This window comes from Pantherophis guttatus, chromosome 8 (genome assembly GCF_059756535.1).
Source record: "Pantherophis guttatus breed Tessera chromosome 8, ASM5975653v1, whole genome shotgun sequence".
Taxonomy (NCBI): domain Eukaryota; kingdom Metazoa; phylum Chordata; class Lepidosauria; order Squamata; family Colubridae; genus Pantherophis; species Pantherophis guttatus.
Window position 1 is genome coordinate 66,300,557 of NC_142070.1, and position 18,776 is coordinate 66,319,332.

The 18,776-nt window shown below is 39.0% G+C and overlaps 1 protein-coding gene across 1 annotated transcript in view; it reads left to right on the plus strand.

Annotated features, from left to right (window-relative positions):
- Positions 1 to 1,503: 1,503 nt before the first annotated feature.
- CPE (carboxypeptidase E) overlaps positions 1,504 to 18,776 on the plus strand; it is a 52,776-nt gene continuing 35,503 nt past the window's right edge. Inside the window, exon 1 of the mRNA XM_034411417.3 lies at positions 1,504 to 2,223. Coding sequence (XP_034267308.2) covers positions 1,905 to 2,223 — 319 coding nt within the window. The 5' untranslated portion in view covers positions 1,504 to 1,904. The remainder of the gene's footprint in view (positions 2,224 to 18,776) is intronic.

Below are 18,776 nucleotides of genomic sequence, written 5' to 3' on the forward strand. Positions count from 1 at the left end.
ACCCTAGAGGCCTTTATGTAGAACTGTAATTCTATGACTCTGAGTAAAACTAAGGAGGGAAGAGCTTTTGCCTGAACCTGTATTTACTATCATGTATAATGCAAAACCTGAAAAGATCAGATTCTAATATCAAAAAGAGTTGGAAGGAGATGAAAATTTAACCTTTTTTTCATTGATTCTGTGATGAATTCTTCTTGAGTTCATTGAGTGAACTCATTTTTTAAAACCTAGTAAAATGGTCTGGAATGGAATCAAAGGCATGTACCAGGAGAGAAGGATTCAGATCTTCTATCTTCACAATGCCTACTTTTTGCTAGCAGGGCGTACTTTTTAATAGAATAGAATAGAATTCTTTATTGGCCAAGTGTGATTGGACACGCAAGGAATTTGTCTTTGGTCCATATTCTCTCAGTGTACATAAAAAGAAAAGATACATTCGTCAAGAATCATAAGGTACAACACTTAATGATAGTCATAGGATACAAATAATCAATCAAATCATACTAGGAAACAATCAATATAAATCGTAAGGATACAAGCAACAAAGTTACAGTCATACAGTCATAAGTGGGAGGAGATGGGTGATAGGAACGATGGGAAGATTAATAGTAATGCAGACTTAGTATATAGTTTGACAGTGTTGAGGGAATTATTTGTTTAGCAGAGTGATGGTTTTCGGGAAAAAATTGTTATTGTATCTAGTTGTTCTGGTGTGCAGTGCTCTATAGCGTCGTTTTGAGGGTAGGAGTTGAAACAGTTTATGTCCAGGATGCGAGGGGTCTGTAAATATTTTCACAGCCCTCTTTTTGAATTCATGCAGTATACAGGTCCTCAGTGAAAGGCAGGTTGGTAGCAATTGTTTTTTCTGCAGTTCTAATTATCCTCTGAAATCCCTGTCTGTCTTGTTGGGTTGCAGAACCAAACCAGACAGTCGACAGACTCAACAAGATGGAAATGGTTTTGAATATTTTATCGAACAATTGTCTTCCCATGTCAAAAACAAAGCCTACCACGTAGGCCCTTTGTGTAGGTGGAAATAACTGAGGTATGTGGCATCCTAAGATACATCACTCTAGTTAGGGCAGTGTTTCTCAACCTTGGTAGCTTGAAGATGGGTGGACTTCAACTCCCAGAATCCCCCAGCCAACAGCGCTGGGGGATTCTGGGAGTTGAAGTCCACCCATCTTCAAGCTACCAAGGTTGAGAAACACTGAGTTAGGGCATGGTTTTGGGCAAGACAAGAGCCATCCTGGGCGTGCATAAGATGCCCTATCCCTATACCGCTATCCAATTTGCAAGGCATTTGGATTAAAGAGATCTGCCCGGCCGGCTTCCTGATGTCCTCCAAACATTCACCAAGCCTCCATTCCTATATAATATCTTTTTTACGCCACCACCATCATTGGCACCAGAAAGATATGACACCATATAGCGCAGTGTTTCTCAACCTTGGTAGCTTGAAGATGGGTGGACTTCAACTCCCAGAATCCCCCAGCCAGCGCTGGGTTAAGGTTAAGAAACACCGGTATAGCGGGTGGGCCTCGTTCAAGCCCGAAGAGCAACCTCCCGGCGAGTGACGCTCTCAGGGCTTCCACGCGGCTCCTTCGCTCGACACCAGCGTGGCAGGACGTCACCCAGCCTCCCCCTACGTGGAATAGTGGTACATCCTGCGTCTCCCCTTCAGCTGCGGAGCGAGTCGTACGGGCTGCAGGGCTTAGCGCATCGGACTCTGCCTCCCCTTTTTTCCTGAATGGAGCAGGTTTAGCTTAGCGAGGACGGCGAGTCCGAGTTGAGCTCGGCGTGGCTAACGGGGGACGCCGGAGAGGAGAGGCGGCTGGTTGATCCCGGCAGAAGGAAGGCGCCGTCCTCCTTTTTTTCCTCCCTCCCTGCCCTGCAGTCGAGCCATGGCCGGGCGAGGTCGGCTTTGGGCGCTGGCGTTGGCGCTCTGCGCCTTGCCGGGCAGCCTCTGCCTACAGGAGACCGAAGCGGACGAACCTGAAGCGCCGGCGGCTCTGGGCGGAGGGGCGAACCGGCGGCGGCGCCTGAGCCAAGAGGACGGCATCTCCTTCGAGTATCACCGCTACCCGGAGCTGCGGGAAGCGCTGGTGTCGGTGTGGCTGCAGTGCCCGTCCATCAGTCGGATCTACACCGTGGGCCGGAGCTTCGAAGGCAGGGAGTTGCTGGTCATCGAGATCTCGGACAACCCTGGCGAGCACGAAGCTGGTAAGGCGGGGGGGGGCATCTGGGACCGAACCGCCCGGCTAAGCAAGGTACCACCTGGGCGGCAGCGAGGAACTGATGCTGTAATCCCCGCGGCTACCGGTTGAGAGGGAAAGATGGAGTGTGAAGGGGGGAGAGCGGGATTTCTTCCCTTCTCTCTTCTCCTGGGATCCTTTCTCCGGGGTCAGGTTTTTTTTTTTTTTTTTTTTTTTTTTTACAATATCCCTGAATCAATTTCAGGATCTGTTTTGGGCGCTGGGAACTTCAGTAGGAAGAACCCGTTCAGCTGTCTCATGATGCCCGCCGCTGCCGTCATCATCCTAATGTTGGCTGCAAGAATATATTACAATTCATATTGATATTGTTTCCTACTTGCTTATTTGTATCCTATGACTATCGTTAAGTGTTGTACCTTATGATTCTTGATGAACGTATCTTTTCTTTTTATGTACACCGAGAGCGTATGCACCAAAGACAAATTCCTTGTGTGTCCAATCACACTTGGCCAATAAAAAATTCTATTCTATTCTATATTTCTGTGCTCTTGACAACATACAGGTAGTCCTCGACTTACAACCTCAATGCAGCCCAATCTTTTTCTGTGGTTGAGCGAAAGGTTTGTTAAGTGAGTTTTACTCCATTTAGCGACCTTGCTTGCCCCCCTGTTGTTAAGTGAATCACTGCAGCTATGGGGAGAGAGTAATACGGTTGGCTTAAGTCAGGTGTGGCCCTTTTACAACCTGTGGATTTCAACTCCCAGAATTCCTGAGACAGCCAAGCTGGCTCAAGAATTCTGGGAGCTGAAGTCCACAGGTCATAAAGGGGCCATATTTGCCCACCCCTGGCTTAAGTGAATCTGGTTTTCCCATGGACTTTTGTTTGTAGCAGAAGGGGATCACATGACCCTGGGACATTGCAACCGTCATAAATATGAGTCAGTTGCCAAGGGTCTGAATTTTGATCAGGATGCTACAATGGTCGTAAGTGTGAAAAACAACCATAAGCCACTTTTTTCCCCCCGTGCTGTTGTAACTTTAAACAATCACTAAATGAACTGTTGTAAGTCAAGGATTACCTGTGTATGTCTTGCTGACAGAACATAGAGGGGTTTAAGCTGAGGGTTTAATTTAGAATAGTGCTGCCTTTCATTTACTAAATCTAATGAATGGAATGGATAGGTAGCCTTGCGTTTCTCTGGGTTTGTTTGTTTGTTTTTTTTCCTTTTCAGAAGGAAAACAAAATATTAAAGGTGGAATGCCTTTCATAGAGGTAGCACTCATGCCCTTCCCCAACCTGGAGGAGTCTATTTGACTTGGCCTGCAACTTCTAAGATTCTCAATCAAAATGGCCAAAGGGAAATTCTGGGAGTTGCAGTCTTGACTCAGTTGGAATGAGGCTGCAAACCAGATAGTGGAAATGTTAAGCAAAGATGGCAGATTATGAATACAGGACATCATTTGGATCCTTCATAAGTCAGCATGTTCATGTAAAACATCGTCTAAAATGACACATAGTACATTGTGCATATGGTGTTGACAGTAGTTAATTTCAGGAATGACTTTTTGTTTAGGTCAGTCTAGCCTAGATTTGGTCATAGGATAGCAAATAGTGCTTAATATGAACGCTAACAATTGCAAAATGTAAGTTCAAGCAAAACATGAGAACATAAAGTCAATTCAGTAAAAATACATCTACAAAACAAAGGGAAGAAATAAGCAAGGCCGCTAAGTCAAATCTATTTTACAAACAAGTCTAAAATATTTCCACTTCTCCTTCAACCTTATTAGATTTCTAAGTGTTGATTGCTTAGAATCTGTTGGCATCCTGATGTGATTAATATATACTATCTTGGTCCTCTTGATATAAAATGCATTATGCCTTGTGTTAGTTTTAAAATGACTACTGGCTACCTCTACTTTTAGCTATGGAGCATTTTTATGAAGGAGAAGGAAAGAAAGGTAGATTACCTTTCTGAGCTCGTAAATGCTTAAATTCCGACTGTTATTATATTTGTTTAAAGTGAATAACACTGTCCTATATAACCCTGTTCCAATATGGCAATTAACTTCAATGGAGCTTATTTCCCACTAATCTATATGTATAAAAGCGAAATAATCACTCTCACATCATCACAAAATCTCCAGAACCGTAAAGCCTACAAACTTGAAATTTGCCACATATGTTCCTCTTGGCTTCTAGGTGCTCACTAAGAAAGGATTTTTCAAAATGACCATCAGAGCATTAGTATTTCCTATTTTATCATGTATAAACATCTAAATATGTAGTAGGAGTGATATAATGCAAATAGGGCATTTCTTGCAATCTCTTTTTATATTCTTGTTAAAAAATTGGTATTTTCTAAAAGTAGCACATGAAACTGAGAATCAATATTGCAGCTGGATTAGATTCATTAAGGGCATGAGAGCTTCTGATAAATTGAATAGGACTGGAGCTCCTAATTCTGGAACTCCAGAATTAGAACAGAGAAGGTTTGCATGCCCCGAGGGAAAACTGAAAATTGATTCCTCATTGTTTTACCATGATCCTAAATATTTGCTCGGTTTAAATTTACAGCGGGTCCAGAATTGTAAATAAAGATTGTAAGAGATGAATTAGCTCATCTTTTGGCGCTGCCAAATGCTTTGCAGAAAATGATTATAATGGATATAGTATAATGGCATTAATAGAATTCAGTCAGTCTTGAATAAGATGCAGAACTGGAATCTCGGTCTCTCAAACTACTGTACAAAGCATACCTCTCACCAATTTTGACTATTAGAAAGGTCCAATATTTATTTTCTTGGGAATAAATCCAATTGAATTTAAGTTACTAAATAATATGTATAATCATGCTGTCAGGTTTCAATTTCTTTTCTTCAGAAATCCCTGATTCATTGTGATTTTCAAGAATGTGCATTTTTGAGCCAGCTAGTTTTTAGATGATAGTAGAACTTAAACTTTTTTTTTTTTACCTTTTGAATGTTTTTATGGTTCTTAAAGCTGGTTTAATTTGTCACTATAGCTTGCCCAGAATTAAAGGTAGTTAAAAGTAAGGCACCATTCTTCTAGGACTGTGATGGCAAACCTATGGCACACGTGCCCGACGTGGCACACAGAGCCATCTTTCCAGGCATGTGAGCTGTCGCCCAACTCACTGGCAGGTGCGCATTTGTGCATGCTCCCAGCTGGTGTTCAGGCCTCCCGTGTCCCTGTGCGCAATTCAGGGGGACCCAGCTGGTCTTCAGAGCTCTTCTGCGCATGTGCACGCATTTGCACAAGCATGTGAGAGTACTTGCGTGCAGCACATGCATGGACAGACGGTGTTCATGTGCATGCATTGTGTGTGCAAAGACCACACACATGTGCAGATGGTGCAATTGTGCATGCAGTGCATGGGGGAGCCGCATGAAAGTTGCACACATGCGCAGGTGATGTGATTGTGCACACAGCACACGAAAGCCATGCGCATGTGCAGATGGTGTGGTTGTACGTGCAGTGTATGGGGAGGAGCCGCGCGCTAGTGCGGATGGCATGTGCGTGCACGACGCACATACCTGTTTACTCAGTGAGTAAAAGGTTCACCGCCACTGTTCTAGAAGATCCATATTTGGATACTGAAGACGTCTAGGTGGGTGATTGGAATAAAGTATGGTCATGATGTATATTGAATATATGAGGATATTGGGATAAAGATCTGTATAGGAGATTAGATAAATAATGAAGTTGTTCCCCTTGCCTCTCCCCATCTTATTTAAAAGATAAAGATTCCTTTCATAATTTCTTAAAATTATTTGGGTAATGTGAGAGATTGGGACTTACATTTAGTTGTCACACTCCTACCAAACTTCTTGGATTTATATGATGGGAGTTCGCAAGCATTAGATCCATGGATAATTGCCTTCTCTTCACATCACACAATGCTGGTAGTCCATGACTTATGTCCATAATTCAACCTAAAGTTCCGTTGCTAAGTAAGGCACACGTTAAGCGAGTCATGCCTCATTTTACAACTTTTTTGCCAATGTTGTGAAGCAAATCACTACAACGGTTAAATGGATCATGTGGTCGTTGTGCCAGTCTGGCTTCCCCCATTGGCTGCTTGTCAAAAGTTTGGGAAGGTTATAAATAGTGATTACGTGACTCTGGGACAGTGAAACTGTCACAAATACATGCCAGTTGCCAAGAGCTTGAATTTTGATCATGTGACTGTGGAGATGCTACAGTGGTTGTGTGAAAACAGGTCATCCCTTTTTTCACGCTGCTATGTCTTTGAACCGTCACTAAATGAATGGTTATAAATCATAGACTACCTCTAAACTATTACTATGTTGCTACAGAAGAAATTAAGAATCAACAAATTAAGAAATTGCCAGGCACAATACTTTTGACACAACTTCTGATGCCTGAAGCAATTCATGCATGAATGAGGATACGCATGTTACGGTTTTAAGAAAAATATTATATTCCAGAATAATTTAGCATATTTCACAGCAGCCTTTCTCAATCTTTTTATCCCAGAGGAGTTCTTGAAATGATTTTAAGGTTTCAGGGAACCTCTGCATCAAAATCATTAAAAAAAATTAAAAACTTTACAATATAATCCATTTCTATCCTACATATGTAATCCATGTTTTATAGTGTTTACAACAATAGCAAAGCTTCAGGCCAGCAGCTGAATTGTGGCACATGAAAATTCCAGCCATTGCCTAATATACAAAGTTTAAAAAGTGGTGTTTATCGTGGAACTTAAGCTTTATTTAGAATTTATTTGGTTTGATTTCTGATAGATTTGGGGAAAAAAAATTGTGTTGAAAGGTTGAAATTTTAGTAAAAACTAAAGATTTAAAGATTTTAGCATATAGCTTTAATGTTACTTTTTAGTTTTATATTATAACATTTACCTCCCCCCCCCTTTGGAATGGCAGCATGTAATTGCACAAATAAATAGATATTGCTGTCACTGACCAGAGAATATTGAGCTATATATACTACTGCCTGGAATAATCCCTTCTTACATTTTACGTACTACTTACTTAACTAATCTAAAGGAGGTTAAGGTCAGTTTGGGGAGCTTGATTTCTCTAGAGATGATTTAGTTAGTTTGGTTAACTGTAGATGTTTTCTGTTTGTTCTAGCTAAGCATTTGTAACATCTTGTTATCACAATAATGACATCCTGTCATAAAGCTATATGTTTAAGCTGTTCAATAAATGAGGACTTTGCAAGACACTGATAACATTGAGTGATAATAGACTGAGTCAGCTTTTCAAGTTATATATAATACAAATGTATTCCATTTTTGGATTTATTTCAGGAAGCTAGTTTTTACAGCAAACTGATTTATGTGCTTAACAATCCTGAAAGCTTAGTAATTGCAAATTGATACTGGCCTGTCTCTTCTCTTTCATCGATTCCATTTCACTGAGCTTGAATGCTGTTTCTAAAATATTCTATCCTATTGATGAATTTGGAGGCTTGGGGAAGATTAATTTTTTTCTACTAAAAGTGTCAAAGCTTCTATGCCATGTAAATGCCCATTCTGTGAATTTCACTTTAAAACCAGCTTGAACTTTGAGGGGTTCATTTAAAAAAAAAAGATTGACACATGCATGCAGTGTAGGAGAAGGGGTGGCAGAACCTGAGGTTGGAGTCAAAGAAGAATCAACCTAGAGAGCAGGGGTGAAATCCAGCAGGTTCTAACGGGTTCTGGAGAACCGGTAGTGGAAATTTTGAGTAGTTCGGAGAACCGGCAAATACCACCTCTGGCTGGCCCCAGAGAGGGGAGGGAAGGGAGATTTTTTTAAAAATTTGATTTATATGCCGCCCTTTCTCCGGAGACTCAGGGCGGCTTACAATGCGTTAAGCAATTTTGAAGTATCCTTCCCATGGAGTGGGGTGGGAATGGAGATTTTGCAATATCCTTTGCCTGCCACGCCCACCAAACCACGTCCACAGAACTGGTAGGGAAAAACTTTGGATTTCACCCCTGATAGAGTCTTTACGTAGCCCCAAACAGAATAAATCCAACTCCTCTTGAATTTCTTTGATCCTTATCTAGCGCCAAGATAGTGCTAACTGTTAGTTGAGTAAATTCCAGTGCAGCAGCATGTTTCTGCATCAGTTTACTTGGATGTCATCTTTTGTGCCTGGCATAAAGTGATATTTGGCAATGGAAGAATGGAATTCTGGAGTGGGCTATTCAATGAAGGAACAAGTTTATGAAGAAAGAAGAACGACCTGAGTCAGATAAGAAAAGCAAGAGACATTAGAAGGAAGATTAAACCACAGAAGCTAGTAATCTTTGTGTTTTAGTATTCTGCTGTTTTAGTATACAAGTCTTAAATAATAGAGCACACCACTCCAATGCATTCTACATAAGGTTAGGGTTAGGGTTTTGTCCTGATTTTTGTTTGTGAATGTCACATGATATAATGGCTCTTATTCCTGGTACAGCAATATGGTTGCAAAAATATATAGAAAGGAGGGGGAAAAGTCCTTTCTATACAGTATGCGTTCCTCTTTAACAAGGATTGCTTGTTATCATTATCATTATCATTATATATCATTTTATATATATATATATATCCTTTGGAAATTATAAAAATTGTAGCCCTGCATGCAGAAATTTTAATAAGTGATTTAAAATAAACAACACTGTCAGCTGTCTGGAAATAAAAGGAGCTTATTTCAAAAGAGAGAAGAATAGAAGAAAAAAGAAAGTTACACTACTGGCAAAATTCATAGTCAGTCTAAATTTATAAAACTGAATAGAGTCCTAAGGGGCAGAGGATGTATGTAATAGGATGGCCTCAGAAAGAACATATTTGGTTTCAAAATATTAGATTCAGTCTGGGAACAAAGTAACATTTCTTGGACTGTGAAAACAACCTGTCATTGACAGTTTCCCCAACAGGGTTAAAACTATCCCTTTTCATTCAACTAACATAAAATTAAACAATTCCATACTTGGATAAAAAAATTCTGGCCCATTCGGTTTAAAAAAATCAACTTTAATTTTGGCTGCGTGCTTGAAAATGGAACAGAAAATCTATATGTATGTTCAGGTTTCACCGCATGTTGGCAACTTTCAAGTATTTTAGGAGGCCTTGTCAAAGTGACTCAATTAAGACATCACATCTTTTCTCACCCAGCTGCTTTGAAGAGATGCTGTTTCATACATGTTTCAGAGCACTTATTTCAATCGTTTTTAAAGCACTCACAGTTCTAATATGTTCCTATTGAAGGCTTAACTTGTACGATCTTGGGCTGTGAATAAATAACTTACGATTACTTTAGTAGTGGGTTTCACTTACCTTCGCTACTGTGAGCGTGCGCAACGCTTCTGCACATACACAGAGCATCCATGATGACATTCGGGCGGGTGGGCAGAGCCTCCCGCCACCGCCGCTACCGGTTTGCCTGAACCAGGTCGAACCGGTAGAAACCCACCACTGGATTACTTCCAAAAAGCTGCAAGAAGTGGCCAGAATGCTTTGATGATGCAACATCGACATGGTACAGATTTTAGTACTATTACCTTTTCCTTTTATTGACTAAATGTAACAAACACACCTTGAATAGAATCGGCGGATATTTTTCAGAGAGAAATGAGCACATGTGGCTTTCATGGACAGTACCAATCTCTTGAATCCATCTATTCTGTCCTCATCCCAAGTTGGAGATGACAAATTGAAAACCCGGAGAACTGTTTGACATAGAAGTTGCTATGGTTACAGAATTAGCAGGCTGAAGTGGCTTCTGTTTTCCTGCAGCTAGCACAACTTGCTTGTTTGACTAACATTAGAATGCTGTCCTCCTGCTGCTTTTATATGCCAAGACCATCTGGCATAGGCAGTATTTAAAGGTACATCTCTGTTCTGAAGAGAACCGAGCAGCTTGCTTCTGTTTATTATCAATTATGTTGACCTAATTAATCATTTTTTAAAAGAAGGGTATGATACATTAAACCATTCTTTCTCAACTGGATTCTGGAACATTCTAGGGCTCTCCAAGAGGTTACAAGGAGTTCCCTGAGACCTGCAAATTATTTCAAGGGTTCCTCCAGACCCCCCAAAAAAGTTGAGATTCTCATTCATCCAGATCATGATTGTCCCAAAGGTGCTTTTTCAAAAGGCCGTTGGCTGGACCTTCTTGTTTTTCTTTGAAGATGTTTTGCTTCTCATCCAAGAAGCTTCTCCAGTTCTGACTGAATGATGGAGAATGGAAGGATTTATATTCCTTGCAGTCATCTGGTCGGTTTTTTAAAAAATTGAAGATGATTAAGGTATAATTGTACTACTGAGTATTTGCCCTTCATGAACCAAGATGGCTGCTATAATATTTTTCTCTTGCATATGTGCATTCCAGGGGTCTCCAACCTTGGCAACTTTAAGCCTGGCAGACTTCAACTCCCAGAATTCCACAGCCAGCTTTGCTGGGAGTTGAAGTCCACCAGGCTTAAAGTTGCCAAGGTTGGAGACCCCTACTCTAGAGAACCCTTTGTTTGAAAATGTATACAGAGATGAACTGTTCCACTGAGCATTAAGAAGATTATTTTGCTGGATGCCTTTGCATTTTAATATGGGATGGCTTAAGGGGTGAAATCCAGCAGGTTCTGACAGGTTCTGGAGAACCGGTAGCAGAAATTTTGAGTAGTTCGAAGAACTGGCAAACACCACCTCTGGCTGGCCACAGAGTGGGGTGGGAATGAAGTTTTTGCAATATCCTTCCCCCCAGGAGTGGGGAGGGAATGGGGATTTTGCAGTATCCTTCCCCTGCCATGCCCACCAAGCCACACTATGCCCACCAAGCTATGTTCACAGAACCAGTAGTAAAAAAAATTGGATTTCACCACTGGATGGGTTATCCTTTTATCTGTATGGACTCTATTATTCTTTAGTTCTGATTTACACTTATATCTTTTCAATTTCCATTGTGCATTTTCCCTGTTACAATTTATGCTGTAGTATTTCATTATTCTAAAGAATGTAGAATGAGGAAATAGTTCCAGCAAAAGCCCATTCTAAGCAAAACCAGATCCCATCAGATTATGGAAAGAAATGTACTTTTAAAGCCAAATACTATGACCAAAAAAAAAACTTACATTAGGTGATTTTCATGAGGTTACTTTGAGTGTAAAACAACAGAGAATTCAACCATTGAACTGAATCTAAGCCAACTTAAATTCAGTTCTTAATTATGTAGTATAATAGGAATGCCTCCTCCTCTTTTTTCTTTTTTTTTTTTACTATGTTTTATGCTACAGATTTTTTCCTTTGTTGTTCAAGTACTTTCTGTAGGGTAAAGTCATTTATGCGTTAATAGGACAATTTCCTAGTGAAATTGGAAACTTTGAAACTTTTTATCTAGTTTATTAACCCAAAGATTTCAGGACCATCAAATTAAAGCTTCACTTTTAGTGCTAGGTAAATTATTTTGCAACATGACAAATAGTTGACTTGATATTTCTAAAGTAGTGATAGTCATATTCATCTTTGGTCACTATTGTATATTAATTACAATATTATTATATCATTCTGTACTTATAGCCTGCTGCTTATTTCCAGGAGACAAGTATTAAATGGGTGATAAAAAATATAAACACTAGGAATTAAAAGATACAATAATTTTTTTTGACAAGGTGATATATGTACGTATAAAAAAATCCTACAGATTTGGGAGGTGGTTTTTCTTAATATGTCTCTGTTTTGTGAAACCACTTGGGCTTAAAGTGTGTTGCCTGGAGAACAGAGCTTAGGGATCTTCTGTAAACAAAGAGCTAAGCCATATTCCCAAAGAGCTATTGTAGTTACCATTCAGGAAATATTAAATGAGCCTTTGCTTTTGGTGCCAGATTTAGCCATGTAATATGTAGCTTAGGGGAAGCATAGCCTGTAGAATAAATGAGATTGGTCTTCTGCCATATTCCATGCTTTGCTTTTTTTGTCTTAATACTGACACCATTGTCTTAATACTAGAAAATATCCCTTGGAAAGAGACAAATTCCTATCATTTCAATCAATCCTCATCATTTAACCTATTGAATATTTTGTTTTTAAGAGAAGCCTCAAGAAATTCTGTACGGTACTTGTCAAGACTTATAAGCAAGGACAGAAAAAGATAATTTCACATCAAAAGGTTTAAAAGGAAGCCAGTGTCAAAAAATGCACACATGGAAGAGGACAACACATAACAATTCTAGGAATGCTGGCTTCTAGAAAACTAGAGCCATCCCTATAAGACCAAACAGTTTAGGTACCTATAAATAGTATCTATAAACCATATAGGTTTTACTTACAGTAAGCCCAGAGGAGCTTAAAGTGGCTTAGATTGGGTTCTCTCTTCATTTCATCCTCCTACCCCCGCAAAACCATGTTGGGAGATTGATTGGGCTGAGAAAGACTGTGTCTTCCCATTACTTGTCAACCACACATTGAGTAGTGATTGGGGCGGAACATGATGAATTTAACATTCTATTAAACTAGTATGCAATTAGAAAAGCTCAGTAAATCTTAGGTATTATCAGGTGGCATAAAGTTCTATGAGGACACATATTCCTGTCTATTAGAGCATATGTTTAGAAACAGTCACCACCACAACAAAATACTAATGTAAAGAAAAACTACCCTATTTATAATCCTAGATATTTTCATATTTCTAATAAGACTGGAAGCAGCTCTGGTCTGAAACTTCTGTTTCGCCTGATAACAAAGAGCTAAATAAATAAATTATATATAAAGAACACTGTATCTAGCATTAAAGAGGATTTTTAATTCATCCCGAGGTTTCAGTAAACTAATTATTTAACTATAATTAGTTAATTTATGCCATTTAGTTAATTTGGTACATAATTGATTTGCATACAGGTAATACCAATAATTCGGATGCAGAAGAAAACAAGTTTCGTTCTGAGGTTTCCATTCATAGGCCAAAGAATGGATGGTGCCACTTTACAGATGATATATTATAATCTTTAAATTGTAATTCTAAAAAAAAAAACCAATTACTGTATTTTTCGGAGTACAAGATGCACTTCCCCCCCTAAAAGTGGATGGAAATGTCTGTGTGTCTTATACATCGAATGTTGCTGAAGCCCCGCCCACCCGCTGCCCCCCACCCTTTGGCTGTTTTTGGCCTTTTAGTGTCGCGTTTTCAGCCGGTTCCAGGTGGCAGGGATCACAACACCCCGCCATTTGGAACCGGCCAAAAATGTGACGTGAAGAGGCCAAAAATAGAGCATGCGGAGGCCAAAAACACAATGCGGGGAGGCAAAAAATGTGACAAGCAGAGGCGACGATGGGCTGTGGTGATCCCTGCAGCCTGGAACAGCTGATTGACGGTATTTCAGAAGGCCAGTCCAATTTTCAATCAGCTACTTGTGCTGAATCAGGCTGCGATAACATGCTGAAGCTGACCAGGCTGTTTGCTATTTGCTGAGAGGACGCTAGCCAGATGAATATCGATGGTTGCTGGTAGGCAGAGACAGATTTTTTTTTCTTGTTTTCCTCCCCAAAATCTAATGTGCACCTTATACTCCATAGCGTCTCATACTCTGAAAAATATGGTAAGTATAATTGGGAACAGTCTATAGGTGACAGCACATAGTCATTTTGACAGCCCATAAATGCTAAGTAAACATAATTAATGAATAGATGGGAGAACATCAGGAAACCTCAAGATTGTAGGGTAGACTGAGAAGACTGAAAAATACCCTAGAAGAAGATATTTTCCAAGAAAGCCACTTTGATGTTTTAAGATTAAAACATTTTAAAAGAGATCAAGATCCCAACTATGACATTAGTTTTAGGGGCTGAAAGAGATTTCAGATTTGTTTTTCTTAAACTAGCTTCCCATGTCTTTTTTAAAAAATGAGGAAATAGTCATTTTCTGTTCAGGTTTCCTGATCTGATTGTCACTGAACCATTTATCTATAATTGGGATATTGCAGAGCTATTTCTACTGTACTTTTAAGTGTACCCCCTCTTTGAAATTTATCTGAATTACAAAATTCCAGAGGAAACATATCTTATTACAGTGATACCTTGATACTCAACTGCTTGCTCATCGTTTGTTTGGTACACAACATACAAACTAGAACTTGTCGGTGTTGGCTGCCTTGTGATTCGCTACATTATTCCTTATGGGAAAAAATTGTTTGGTACTCATAGTTTTTGGTAGTCATCATGCCTCCCGCAACCAATTAACAATGAATACCGAGGCACCACTGTATACCAATAGTCATCTTCATGGAAATGAAATAGGGATGAGACTATTAGAACATAAGAATGGTAGAAATATAGAAAATACAATACAAAGTGGTATGACTATTGCTGATTGAGGATGAAGAAATGAATGTTATAATATAAATATTTGAAAATAATTTTTATGAAAAGAGATTAATGAGAATTATACTACAAAGATACTTATTAGATTGGTAATATGAGAAATCAGATAATTAGTAAGTAATGAATATGGTGAGGAAGCACAAAAGACTTGTAACCGACCGACACACTGCAATTGTATGGATGATGGATTTATGTTTTTTTTTTTTAAATACTTTATTGAATTTTCCAATTTTTAAAAAGACAATGTACAATCACAATCTTGATCTGAGGTGCAATGTTTACACATTTCATAGATCAAACATTAAGTGAATTTCATCCATAGCTATACAATATACAGTTCTATACAATTCTCTACATTTCTATACAATTAAGTCCATTTCGGGTGTCTAACAAATCGTAGCCTATTTTCATATTTTTATCCTATTCTTTAACCAGTTATACCAAATTCCCCATACTTCATAGTACTTGAAGTTCTCTTCATTTTTTAGCTCGCTCGTCAATTTAGCCATCTCTGTGCACTCTAGAATTTTATTTATTAATGCTTCTTCAGAGGGGGTAGAGTTGGATTTCCAGAGTTTCGCGAAGGCTAATCTAGCCGTAGTAATAATTTGAATTGCCAATTGGGTTTTATTGTTGTCGAGACCGTCTTCAATCATACCTAGGAGGAAGGATTCCGGGGCCAGTGCTATCTCTTGTCCCATTATTTCCGTGAGCCAGAGTCGGATCTTTAACCAAAACTTTTTGGTCTCAGGGCAAGTCCACCACAGATGGTAAAAGGTGCCGACCGTCTTTCCACATTTCCAACATAAAGCAGAGGAATTTGGAAATATTTTGGCCAGCCTGTCCGGGGCTAGGTACCACCTATGCAGCATTTTGTAGTGATTTTCCCTGAATGTTACCGATTTCGTTATTTTGAGATTTCTGTTCCAAGCTATCTCCCAATCATTGAAATTTAGGCCATATCCTAAATTTTTCTCCCAAATGCTTAGCTGATTTTTAGCTATCTTCTCGGCTCTATCCTCATCTAATATAAAGTTATAGATTTTCGATAGCATTTTCTTATCTGGTCCCCAAATAATTTTGTCAAAATATCCATATTTCATTTCAATACCACATTTATCTCTATCTTCTTGAAATCTAGACTTAATCTGAAGATATTTCCACCAATCCAGCATAAACCCCTGGTCCCTCAGCACTTCCAAGGGCTTGAGCTTCCCTTCTTCATCCAAGATATCCTTATATGTGCCCATTTTATAGTTCCCTCTTCTATTTGGGGCCACTAGAGCATCCATAGTCGACAACCAGCTAGGAACCTTGGTATATATCTTCTGTCTAATTTCCAGCCACGTACGGATCAATGTCTCTCTAATTTTATGTTTATAGAAATGAGTTTTCTTCCTATCCTTTATGTCCCAGAGATAAGCGTGCCATCCTTCAAGGAGATCGTGTCCTTCTAGTGTCAAGATTCTACCTTCTTGTAATTTAATCCACTCCTTTATCCAAATTATTTTTGCCGCCTTTTGGTATGATTCCCAGTCAGGGAGCCCGAACCCTCCCAAATTTCTTTTCCCTTGAAGTGTCTTGAGAGAAATCCTCGATTTCTTACCCTCCCACAAAAAATTCCTGATATGTTTATTCAGATCCGAAAATTTTTTTTTATCTAGTGATATCGGTATATTTTGAAATAGAAATAGAAATTTCGGTAAAATATTCATTTTGATCGCCGCAATTTTACCAGTCAGGGACAATTTAAGCCTCCTCCATCTATCAAGGTCTTGATTAGTTTTCTGCAATAAAGGGATATAGTTATCATCTTTTAATGAAGAGAGTCTCGCCATAATCCATATTCCCAGATATTTTATCTTCTTAACTACCTGGAGGCCTAATAAATCTTCTAATTCTTTCGTTTGTAGGTTTGTCATATTTTTCACAATTATTTTGGTTTTGTTCTTATTAAGTTTAAGGCCCGCGACTTCTCCATAATTCTGAACTTCCTGCATTAATTTTGAGCCGGTGTCTAATGGGTCTTCTAATATGAAGGCAACGTCGTCCGCAAAAGCCTGTGTTTTAAATATTTCCTTCCTAATCTTCAAGCCTTTGATATTTTCATTAGTTCTAATCCTTCTAAGTAAGACCTCTAATGCTAGAATGTAAAGTAAGGGGGATAGGGGACATCCCTGCCTGACTCCTCTTTGGATCTGAAATGTCTGGGTTCTGTCTCCGTTAACTAATATATTTGCCCTCTGGTTTTGGTAAATATTCTCTATCATCCTCCTAAAGTTAGTCCCGAATCCCATTAGATCTATTTGGTTTATCATGAAGGTCCAATTCAGATTGTCGAATGCCTTTTGGGCATCGACAAACATTAAAGCCATCTGTTTTCCAGGGTATTGTTCATAATATTCAATGGTATTTAAAACTGTTCTCAAATTGTCTCTAATCTGTCTCCCTGGGAGAAAACCATTTTGATCCTTATGTATCCATCTGTTTAAAATTTTCTTGAATCTCTCCGCTATTATAGTCATAAATAATTTGTAATCTGCGTTAAGCAGTGAGATAGGTCTATAGTTGGAAATCTGCTTCGGGTCGGCACCTTCTTTCAGAATAATCGTCAGGTACGCTTCCCTCCAGGAGTCTGGGATTGTTATGCCAGCAATAACATCATTTAGAATTTCTAACAATTCCAGTTTCAAAGCATCATCAAATTTTTGATATAATTCTCCGGGGAGACCATCAGGGCCTGGGGTTTTGTTCTTCTTTATTTTGGATAAGGCGGTTTTTAACTCCCCTATGGTGATCTTTCCATTTAACATTTCCTTTTCTTCTTCTGGAATTTGAGGAAGGTTGGCTTCCAACAAATACTGTTCTACCTTGTTTAACTCAATTCCTTCATTTTTGTAAAGACATTCATAAAATTTTCTCATGCTTTCTAATTTGTCTTCTTCCTTCGTCAACAGGGTGCCCTGTGGATCTTCTAAAGCTAGTATTTGGTTTTTTTCCTTCTCTTTTTTTAATTTATATGCCAGCCATCTCCCCGACTTGTTAGCGTTCTCGAAGCAATAGTGTTTAGATCTTCTTATTTTTTGAGCTACCTCCTCCTGGTCCAATAGATTCAGTCTATGTCTCATCATCAACCACTGTTGTTTCGTCGCCTCATCTCCCGGTCGTTGCTGTAATTCAGCCTCAGTTTGTAATAATTTTTGAGTAAGTTCTTCTCTACTCTTTCTTTTTTCCTTATTTTTAAAGGCAGTATATGAGATGGCTACTCCTCTGACATAGGCCTTCATAGTGTCCCACACAATTTCTTTGGCTGTCCCTCGATTTCCATTTTCTAAGAAGAAGCGTTTGATTTCTTCATTCAATTTGAGTGTGAACTCTTTTTCATTTAGGAGATTGGTCCTTAAGCTCCATCTCTGTTGTATTTTCTTCGTATCATGGGACCAACTGATTTCAAGGAGCTTATGATCTGCCCAAGTATTGATGCCCATGTTAACTTTCTTGATTTCTAATGCCAATTTTCTAGTAGCCCAAACCATATCGATTCTGGACCAGGAGTTCTGTGGGATGGAGTAAAATGTATATTGTCTGTCCTGGGGGTGTAAGGTACGCCACATGTCAATTAAATTTATCCCATCCACCAAATCAAAGAAAATCTTTGGTAAGGGAGGTCTTTTATTCTTTTTGGTTATATCGCACTTATAATCAAGCTTTGGATCTACAATTCCATTAAAATCCCCTAGCATACATATTTCAAGATGTGCCCAATTTGCCAACTGTTCCTGCAGTTTCCTATAGAATTTCCCTTGTTTTTTATTCGGTGCATAAACCCCTACTAATAACAGTCTAGAGTTACCTCTCATTATTTCAACTATGAGTATTCTCCCTTTTTCATCTTTATATTTACATTCTGCTGTTATTCCTTTCTTAACATAGATAGCAACCCCCCTTTTCCTTTTCTCAGCTAGTGAGGAAAATACTTTACCAAATTTACAGTAATTTAAATATTCGGCTTCATCTTTTTTTATATGGACCTCTTGGATGCAGATAATATCGGGATTTTGTTTCACCAATTTCGACAATATTATCCTTCTTTTTTTGTAATCGTTTAATCCATTCACATTTACCGATATGATCTTGGTATCGTTCATTCCTGAACTTAGTTTCTAGACTCTTGTTCTTATTTACCTTTTAAAGTTACTGCTCTCACTGGTC